The sequence below is a fragment of the Microchirus variegatus genome (genome assembly GCF_963457635.1).
Source record: "Microchirus variegatus genome assembly, chromosome: 9".
NCBI lineage: Eukaryota > Metazoa > Chordata > Actinopteri > Pleuronectiformes > Soleidae > Microchirus > Microchirus variegatus.
In genome coordinates this window covers 10,866,074-10,877,158 of record NC_139810.1, presented here as the reverse complement: position 1 = coordinate 10,877,158, position 11,085 = coordinate 10,866,074, and the positions used below count along the sequence as shown (strand labels likewise).

The following is an 11,085-nucleotide window of genomic DNA, read 5'->3' as shown; positions in this document are numbered from 1 at the left end:
GCGTACGTGGACGTGACGTCAGTCAAAGTTTCACAAATATGGCCCATTCACGGACACTCGCAAAATGTTGGAAATTATAAACTCAGTAACCGATCAAGCAATTAATTATGTTTACAGTGGCATAGAATATGCATTACAAATCACATTATGGTGTAAAATGTACTTGTGATTTCAAATGTAAATATATTAATTAATTGATGCTGTAATTAGAAATCTAGGATTTCTAATTACAGCACATCTCTTGATTTTTTACCAATGTAGCGCGGAATAATTGTGTGTAATACATATGGTCTGATATCAAACAACCAAATACCTCACAACAAATCCGAGTGTTCTAGTAGTGGTGCCGTTTCCAAATTGTTTATCATGAAGAAAGCTTTTCGGTGCATGACTCTAGTACTGAAGTGCAATTATCAGATGTCTGAGCTCCAAAGAATCACGTGAAGGCAACGAAACTTTAGTTTGCAGAGTTGGTTTGACATCTAATAATCATGGAGGATAAACAGGGCAGTTCGGAGAGCAATTTTACCCCAGGTATCGCATTGGACTTGTCTTTTTACCTAACAGAGCACGATACTAAAATAAAACAACTCCAACTCTATTTGTTTAGCCAGATAACGGTCACAAATAGCCAGCTGTTTAGCTGCTAATGCTGTTGTGGGAGTTGTGGGTTATTGAAATTCGCCGACCGAAGTTGTCCTCCTTTTATTTGAAGTGAAATATCTATAAAATACAAAGCCATGTGGGTCACACTTCAGTATAAGCTGTGTGTAATTTAGCCCAGTTCATCAGAGACACGACGAGACACTCAAAGTTAGACTACATGTAACCCAGTTCCGTGTTGCTAATCTCTGCGCTGCGCATGGCTAGAACAAAACAGCTCTAAAAAGTCCTAGAACTTAATACTGCACTTCTAATAAACTGCATTAATAGCTTTTGAACCGCATTAAATCAAATCTCATGTGAATCGTGGTGATAGTGTGGTGAATTCGGCATGTGTCAGTGCGCCCTAACTGCAGTTTTAATAAGTGAACACATTGTTCAAATAATATTACTACCCTTTACTATATACTGTATCAAACTACACGTACACTCTAGGCTCAAATCATATTAGATTGTATTAAATTATATCACAGTGTACTGTTCTATTCTATACTATACTACAGTATTATTCTGTATTTTCATTTAGTACACTGTTATATCACAACACACATACTGTACATACACTGTACTAAATTAAATTGTATTACTTAAATTGTAAACACACTGTTCTGTAGTGTACCTTATACCACAGTTGGTTAAGACACTGGACAAATGCATATACCTCCATGTGTTTGATATTTCTGTTGTGTCTTAAACATGTGCTTATGTGTCAGTTCAGTTCTCTCATGATGAGTTTGAATCTAAGTGATATCTCTATGTTAATCATTAAACTTTGTCCATGAATCATGTTAAGACCCAGGGGGAGCAAGAACAACACAAGATACCCCACGTGTCCAGTCCTCGGAGAAACTGATTGGCAAACAGCTGACTGAACAGGGCCGCTTTGCTTATGCTGCACTGTGTGGTGTCTCTCTGGGACAGTTGTTTACAGGACCTGAAAACAGGTAACAGAGCTGCAGGGCATGAAGTCCTCATGTGTGACAAATGTGTCCCGATGAGTGATCAGCATTGTCTTGTTGTTGAAGCTACATACCTGCCATCCACCTTCAAATAACTCCATGTAACACATATATTTAAGAGTGCAGGTCGGCAGATATGGAGTTTTTCCATGGCTGATGTTGATCTTTAGATATCAGTAGTCAGTGGCTAGTATAAGATGCTTTTTTAAAAATATATATGGCTGATTATCTTTTTTTTTTTACTTTATCTTCTTAATTGTAACAAATTGCAAATTACTGGACAACATGTATAGCCTAACTTTCATTTTTTGTCCACACATAACTGTAAATTAATGAAAAACATTTAATGAACCTTGTGTTTAGAAAAAAAGGCAATTTACATAAATAAGACTCAGCTGATAAATAAAATAAGCATTATTGCCCAATGCAAATTATCTGAAAATTACAAAAATCGGCCCAATTAATCAGCCTGACTGATTACTTGGTCTACATCTAGATATGTGCATCATGACTGACATGGTTACATGATGACTATCGCACCCATAGTATCTCAACAAACACATTACAGAGAAGATACTGATTGAGAATAACCACAAAATCAACCAGCAAATGCAAGCATTTTGAAGGTTTGCCTCTGAATTTTCACCAGACATTTGGACACACTATACTGTGTTCGCTTAACTGTGAACCATAATGCTGTTAGTGAACTGTATCTCGACTTGAGGAGATGAAGAGTTGTGTTTGTCTCAGTGTGTTCAGGGAACAGTACCTGCAGGGATTGGTCCGCTGGCTGGACCTGGATGAGTCTGTGATGCCGGTCATGGGCGCTTTCCTGTCAGGCCTGGGCTTTGAGGGCTCTGACACCTTCCTCTCCAGCTTACTGGCTGAACCTCTTCTGGCTGCAGGGCCCATCCCCATCATGCAGGTGTTTGACTCTCTTAACAGAGCGAGTGATATCGTTTTACTGTTTAGTGCCCCCTGTCGGAAAATGGGTTATTGCAGCAGCAAATATTTTTGTGTAGGGTGATTGCAGACATAGTAGGTAGAAATGCATACATTAGGTAAATGCAGGAATTCAGAGTCAAAGAAGTATAAAATAATTGAAATTATTGTTGGTGTGGTATTACACCAACAATAGTTGGTATTACAAAATCTACACAGAATGATCAAACCTATTCAAAGTTAAAGGTCAAGTGTGTAATATTTAGTAGGGTTTATTGGCAGAAATTGAAAACAAAATGTTTGTATATTTGCATTAAGTAGAAGAAAGGGTGAGACTAGAGCAGGCTTTTAGCTAGGATTTTTTTAGAGGGTATCCCCTCACCTGTCCACTCGGCTTATTTTTCACAAACGGAGAATCGCTCCTCCTGTGTAAATCCAATACAATAACCAAGAAGACACAGAACATGGTGGGAGGGAGAGAAATGTAACGTTAGAAGGACTGATTACATTGTTTGTTTTGCACTTGTGAACAGAGGAGCCCTATTTATTTATTTTACTTAATCATTATTATGTTAACACTTGCTTTTTGTTGTTTTTTATATACAGGATCTGGTGTCTTTTTCTGTCGAAGATGGTAAGAGTCTTAAAGGCGTAGTAATGACATAGATGTATTGCATAATGGTGTAAATTCATATATATGTGTATCCGTTTATACATTTTGTAATCTGTTACTGTTTGTGTTTGTAACCTTAGGCCAGTACGATGCCAGATCCCGGGTTCTCATCCGTCATGTCAGCTGTCTGCTCCGTGTTCTGCCACAGCAGCTGCAGGAGTTTGAGGAAACACTGGGAGAGAGTCTGAAGGAAGCAGGAGAGGAGAGCGAGTAAGTGAGGATGTAGTGATAGAAGAGTTAAAAGAGACATTGTGAGTCAATCACTATCTTTACATGGAGCATTACATACTAATATTATTATGAACTTAACTGAGGATTTAAGAATGTGTTATGAATCCTAAATCTTAGATGAATAAAAGCGGAATTATGCAATGTACGATTTTTCTACACCTTGTTTTTCCACAATATTGTTTGTGTCTGACTGTTTTAACCACACAAACACGTGGCAGCTTAATTTTGTTACAGTTGAGCTAATAGTGACAATGGGTCTGATTTTGCTTCAATTAGAGAGGAGTCCTCTCGGCGGCTGAGAAGAGAAAGAGGACGGAAATTACGGCGCTACTTCCTAATTGGATTAGCCACAGTGGGCGGAGGAACTGTGATTGGTGATTATTTCTGCTTCAACTTAAATTGGACATAGTATGTTATATGAAAGCACATGGTCGAGGTGACAAGCTGAACAGTAGATATTAAACCACAGTAGTGTTAAGACGACACATGAAAATAACATGTTGCTACAAGCGTATTCTTTCTTCTATAGATTTAACTTTCCTGTAAAATCCTTCACCTGACAAAAAATAGCCCTGAATAGATTTTTCTCTCTACGTTGACTGTGGTCTTTGTACCTTTGCCAGGTGTGACAGGTGGGCTGGCAGCCCCTCTGGTGGCAGCAGGAGCTGGGGCTGTGATCGGGGCTGGTGGAGCTGCTGCTCTGGGTTCAGCCACTGGAATTGCAATCATGGCCTCTCTGTTTGGAGCAGCAGGAGCTGGATTAACTGGTAAGAGAATAGCAACTAAGACACAATATTGTAACAACATTAAAAGTTTTGACTGAGCTTGACAGGTACATTTCCTTATTATTTCCAAATGTGTACTTTTTCTCTTTCTTTTTGCTTCAGGGTATAAGATGAAGAAATGTGTTGGTGCAATAGAAGAATTTGAATTCCTGCCACTAAGCTCTGGAAAGCACCTTCACCTGACCATTGCAGTGACAGGTTGGCTCTGCACTGGTAAATATAGTAAGTTACAGCACTTCTTTTGTCTATTTACAAGCATATACAGATAAACATTTTAAAAAAGGATTGGATGGTTGAACAACCAGTCAGGAGGGTCAAATTCTGGCTGAGCAATTAAATATTCACATAAAAACATCCTTCAGTTCTTATTCATTTACTGCATGTCAAGACATATTTGGTGTAATATTTTTAAACCATTTGTACTTGTTAGGTGCAGTGTGAGTTTTAAGGTTTGACATAAAAATTGATGCTGGTCTGCACAAAATGTTCTAGACCAGTAGGTGATCCAAACAAACCACTTTGTCATGTTTTGTCTGTATATCAAAACACTGCAGCTCTCTTTCCCCCACTAGAACCTGCACTTAACTACACTCAGTTGCGACCCTCTTCAAATACAAGTGCTGCATTTAGCTGACCATACGTCAAAACACATCTGCTGTCTTCCAGGTTCGTTCCAGGCCCCGTGGGGCAGCCTGGGTGAATGTGGGGAGCAGTATTGCCTGGTGTGGGAGTCACGTTTTCTCAAGGACCTGGGCTCAGCCATGTCTTCTCTGCTGGATGGACTGGTCAGCATTGTGGCTCAGGAAGCCCTCAAGTACACAGTGCTCTCAGGTCGGATGATGGTCATGCTGGAAGCACTTAGATCTGTGTGTAGATGCAGGAACATTTGTACACAGTTGATATATTTTTGGGTGGTTGAGTATAACTCACTCACAGTGATTGCTCGTAAACAGTTGATTGGGACTTATCTTATCAAGCCATTATTTATTTTCTTGTATTGATTGTCTGTTACTCACGGGCAGGCATTGTGACGGCTCTGACCTGGCCTGCATCCTTGCTGGCAGCTGCCAATGTCATTGATCACCCGTGGTGTGTTTGTCTGAACCGCTCAGCTGAGGTGGGGAAACACCTGGCTCAGGTTTTGAGGAGTAGACAGCAGGTAGGGTTCTGCATAGAGTAATGGTATTAAGGACGGTCTGATACCACTTTTTCATGTCTTATACTCATCAGATTCTGAATATCACATTGACTCATCCCTACTTATTAGTGCAATTATAATATTTCTATTAAATAAAATCACAAATTAGTGAAACTTAATGTCAAGAAATAGTTATGAACCTGAAATATTACTGTATGCTCAATAAAATCATTTGTCTCTGCAGGGTAAGCGCCCAGTCAGCCTCATAGGTTTCAGTCTTGGAGCCAGAGTTATCTACTACTGTCTGCAGGAACTTGCCAAAGACCAAGGTATGAACACTACTGCATGTATAAAAAAAAAGAGTTATATTGATAATCTATTGTAATTTGATTTGGGCAGCCGTGGGTCATCTGATGTGTTCCTGAGCAAGGAGATTAAATCCAAATTGTTCCTTGTGGCTATGCTGGCATATAAATGATAGATGTTTGACAGAAAACAGCTTGATATAACACTGTATGAATTTGTGAGTGTGTTAATGCTCACATCATTTTAATTTCAAATTGGTCTCCATAGATATATGTCTGGCCTGTAGTTCTGAGTCATAGATTTTTTTAATGTTAATATTGATCAATTATATCCCATCATAACCTTTTCAGCATTATGTAAATCAAGTAATTAAAGCGAACAAGGCTTCTTCATCTCCTCTAAGCTCCTCTAAGTTTCCAGCCTTTGGGAAAATCTGGTTAGTGATGTAGTTGTTAGATTGAAAGGATACGAATCCAGCATTGGCAACCACTGCTTGGGCTGCAAAGCAAAAAAACAGGCTGAGCATTTCAGAGATGGAGAGATTGCATCATGCCGTCTGTTGCGAGAGAGCAGTGATCCCAAAATGTTTGTATTTAATGACCTAGGAATGAATGAAAGTCAACAATGAACAATTTCTGTTCTCTTGGTGATTCTGTCGACAACAGCTTAAGTGTCATTTATAGTATGATGTGTGCAAATCAAGTGAAATCAAACGTAAACGAATTAAGTTGTAATATCCGTTGTCTTGATTCCTCAGGCAGTGAAGGAGTAGTGGAGGACGTGGTCCTCTTGGGAGCCCCGGTGGACGGCTCTGAAAAAGCCTGGGAGAGAATGGCCGGGGTGGTGGCTGGAAAAATAGTAAATGGATACTGCAGGTAAAATAGAACTCATGCAGTAAAATGTGCATATATTACATTGTTTCTTTTAAGCAATGTTGCCTACTGCAGATTTGGAAACTGTTAATCGACAGGAAGATTTATAGTTTAAGGATTGCAACAAACTTTGTGAATTCCTTACCTAACAGAGGGGACTGGCTCCTGGGGTTCTTGTACCGCAGTTCGGCAGCACAACTCTCTGTTGCTGGGCTACAGCCAATCGACATTCAGGATCGACGCATAATCAATGTGGATCTTTCTTCTGTGGTGAGTCAGAGCTTATATATATATATATATATCTATATATATATAGCTTTCTTAATGAATAGATTTTCAGGTACATGTAAGCCAAACTCGAGGATATCACCTCACAGTCACCTCGACTTGACCCTGCTCAAGTCTTTGTTTTCAGATTGCAATCTTTGATAATAGTAAAGATGACGAAAAGGTCAAAACAGACACAAGATTGACAAAACAAATTCAACATCTTCATATATCTCCAGCTGCTCTATCATATTATGTCTATATATAATAAAGATGAAGCAATTTCCCTCCTGGGGAAGTATTTCTGATTCTGATTAAGTAAGTAAATGATGATACTTTGGTTTCTCTCTGTATCCCTTAATCCTGTTTGTTTTTTGGTTTTGGAACTAAAAGACTGTGGTTCAACGCCAAAACAGAAATCACTGGCTTATTCTAGACTGTTAATCAAATTAAACTCACCATGTCCCTTATTAAGTATTAATTTGTTTACACTATACTGCCACATTATCACAGTCACAATTTGTTCCCGACAACATTTATACAAACTGTCACCTATTTACAGAGAGAGAGAGAGAGTCACATTTGCATTTGCAGTGTTTGGAGTCATGTGTCATTTGTTCTGTTTGGAGCTGTGTGTTTGGAATCCATTAACTTCAGGGAGAAATAACTGCCTGACTCGCAGCTTAATAAATGCTCCACTCTGTTCACTCGCCAGCTGCCAACTATATGACTATACTGTATCTGCTGTTCAGTGCTGTCAGTTTTTCTTATTAGAGCTTTCACACTGTGAACAGCTGCCTGTTGCTTTTTCCCCGTCTTTATCATACATGAACTCCAGATAATTTCTGGAGATTTGGGTCCAGACATTGTCTGGATTTTGCCGTTTGTGAGCTGTGATTATTTGGACTTGTTCACAACAGCAGGAGGCTCTTTGGTCTGGAGGATCCAGGCAAAGGGGTGGCAATGGCTTTAGCTATGAACATGATTATCCTGACTAAATATTATGACTTATTGAGATGTATGTAAAACTATGCTTCCATACTTTACATTCTTAAACATAAACAGGCATAGCCTGCTCTCTGTACTCTAACTGTATTTGGTTGGTATCTGTAAACGTTCACTGAATGTGCACAAACAATTTTCAGGATAATATACATCATGATGGGCAATAATATTGATATCATTGCACTTGCTGTAGATCAGGGTTTCTCACTCCTGGTCCTGGGGAGCCACTGTCCTGCATGTTTTAGGTGTTTCCCAGCTCCAACACACCTGATTCAATTGCTTGTCTGTAAGCTGTGATGAAGCCTGATGACGACCCATTTATTTGAATCAGGTGTGTTCTCCTGTAGTGCTGTCACATGGGCTGAGACATTGGAGCTTATACTAAGCTGGCAGGAGAAGGAGAACTGACACACATTACACATAAAATAATTTAGCCAGTTGTTAATATGAACGTATTGATTAGTTCATAGTTCAGAAACAATCACCCTGCGTATTTTTCTCTCTGATGGAAATGGATGTTTTAGTAATTCATTTAAAAGCAGGTGATACAAACTGTGATGAAAAGGTTATAATTCACCACGATTGGTGTAGTGGTTAGCACTCTCGCCTTTGCAGCAAGAAGGCCCGAGTTCCTGGGTTCAAACATGTTCTCCTTGTGAGTGCGTGGGTTTTCTCCGGGTTCTGCAATGAATGTATGTATGAATGATAGTGGTGGTCGGAGTGGCACATTGGCAGCCAAGCTTCCGTCAGTCTGCTCCAGAGCAGCTGTGGCTAGCTTACCATCACTAGTGAGAATGTGTTAATTAATAATGGCCAATTTGTAAAGCACTTTGGGTGTCTAGAAAAGCGCTCTAGAAATGTGATGAATAAAAATGTTAAATATCACGCAATATTATTAAATACATGTTTTTAATAGCACTTTAAAGGAGTTGAATGGAGCACGTTAATACCATACAAAAATAAAACATAATAAAATGAGGAAAATAAAAGGCCCCTGCTGGTCTTTTCACAGCAATGCCTTTCTGCCACAATAATTTATCACAGTAGTAGTTGCTGTTAAATATAAAAGGATTCACATTTTACATACCTAAACATTTACATATTTGACATTACTAAAGCACTGTACAGTATAAACCGATGGAATAGTAACTCTTTCTGGACAAAAAATTAACTCTACAGATGTATGTAACCCTTTGTAGTGATAGACATTAAAACCATGTTTTATGTCTGCTTCACAGGTTAAAGGTCACTTGGACTACATGCGTCAGATGGACACCATCTTGGTGGCAGTAGGAGTTCCCACCAAAGAAGTACCTGGAACCTCGTTTGATCTTCCTCAGCCTGTACAATTTACAAAGGAGACAGTGGACGTCTCTGACCAAGCCATCAGTGAGCACCAAGTGACAGAGACACAAAACCCGGCTGAGACTAGAGACACAGCGGAGGTGGAGGAGAACGAGGAGCTTGGCGACGGTTGGGATATTCCCGATATCTCTCATCTGCTGGGTTCTTCAAATGACACGGAATCAGAGAATCAAATCACAAACAGAAACCATCTACCACGGACTTCGGAGGAGAATGACACGGGTGATGACACGGTGTCTACTTTTAACGCTCAGTGTGACGATGCGGAGGAGAGCGACCCAGATAATGAGCACGTATCGTGGAGCTGGGATGATACGCACTGGATGACATAGCACACAAATGAACAATGGCAGCCAAACTTGTAAAGAGCATTAGCGGGACCAGCTGCTTCCTTGTCATTTCTCATTCTCTCAAGTTTTTCCTAAGCACCAAAGCTTTGTTGGAAAAAATATTCATTCCATTCGCAACACTCTGCCATGCCAGAGACAGCACAAGAGTCGGTGCACACATATGGCAGCTTCAAGTGAAAAGCCCTTGAATGAACTGCTTGTAATATTTTCTTTTTTTAACAAACTGTGAATAGTCCTGTCATTTATTTTCACTGTGAACTCACTGACGTGTAAATGTTGCTCATGTTTTTCAGGTTTTCATGTAGATTCTGGAAAACACGTGATACCTTGTGTTAATTTCCTTCCCTTTAAATTTCATCTGTTGCTTGGTTACAATGGATGTTATCACAGTGAATTATTGTCAATAAGGTCAAGGGCAATCAAGTGAATGTGTCTTGCTGAAGGTCTTTCATTTCTAGATTCCACCTGCAATAATGTGAAGCATTGCTTACAATATTTTTACTTCCCAATGTTTTTTCACCATTGGGAAGATGTTTGGTCAGTGCCGATATTGCATCAGTGAGAATGTAAGACCAGGATAAATCACTAAGAGCTGTGGAGTTTTTTTCTTCTGATTCTCGTTGTTTCTGGGTATGTGCGTGATGCCACAATTCATGTATGGGTAAAAAAGTGGTGGAAAAAAACACAACAGAGCAGACCAATAATCCTAAAGGTCCAGTGTATAAGCTTTAGCTGACATGATTTCCATTTGACAAAAATTGAATGTAAAATAATGTTTTTCACCTGAATGTATGAATTGCTGTTTTCCATCTCCCAAGAATGAGCCTTGTGATCAGCTCTACAGAGGCCTCCAAGTTGGACCACTATTGCTTTACAACAGTCCACAATGGACAAACTAAAGACCTTTAGAGGGAAGGGAAAGGTGAGGAATATTCAGCTGCAACTTGAAACTGCAAAAATAAATGTTGCTAAAGTTTAAACACTGTACCTTTTATCCTGAAATGGTGGTTAGTAAAGCACCAAGCACATTTCACAGTTTGAAAGGAAAACAATAATCAGATGGAGTGCCACTTATTCAGTTTTGTGTCCAAAGACATTTTTCTGAGGTGATGAAAACCGTTGTTGGTGAATTGAATATTTTTCTTTTAAGGTTCAGTATGTAATAGAATAAGTGTCAGGTAATTAAGGTGCATTCCATAAACTATGTTGAACTGGACCACTGGGTGGTCCAGTTCAGGCTGGTGTAGAAACATGGCATAAAAGGCCTTATCCTTGGGTCGCAGGTCTAGCAGGGAGCTCCAGACTTCCCTTTCCCTGGCCACATCATCCAGCTCCGACTGGGGAATCCTCAGGCCCAGTGTGGAGATATAATCTCTCCACCTCGTCCTTGGGACCACCCCTAGATTTCTATGGAGGACGCCCTGGTCGCTGCATCCTTACCAGGTGCCCGAACCACCTCAACTGGCTCCATCCAAAGGAGCAGCGGCTCTAGTCCCTCCCACATCTCTAAGGGAGACCCCTGCCACTCA

General features: G+C 39.8%; 1 protein-coding gene across 1 annotated transcript; it reads left to right on the top strand.

Annotated features, from left to right (window-relative positions):
- The first annotated feature begins 445 nt into the window (after positions 1 to 445).
- Positions 446 to 10,234, top strand: tmco4 (transmembrane and coiled-coil domains 4). Its single transcript, XM_083895660.1, has 14 exons — positions 446 to 534; positions 1,457 to 1,607; positions 2,373 to 2,547; positions 3,171 to 3,198; positions 3,318 to 3,447; positions 3,745 to 3,842; positions 4,092 to 4,235; positions 4,356 to 4,475; positions 4,920 to 5,084; positions 5,276 to 5,412; positions 5,636 to 5,720; positions 6,455 to 6,572; positions 6,722 to 6,839; positions 9,080 to 10,234. The coding sequence occupies exons 1-14, from the start codon at positions 492 to 494 to the stop codon at positions 9,536 to 9,538; spliced, it is 1,971 nt and encodes a 656-aa protein (XP_083751786.1). The 5' UTR covers positions 446 to 491; the 3' UTR covers positions 9,539 to 10,234.
- The last annotated feature ends 851 nt before the right edge of the window (positions 10,235 to 11,085 follow it).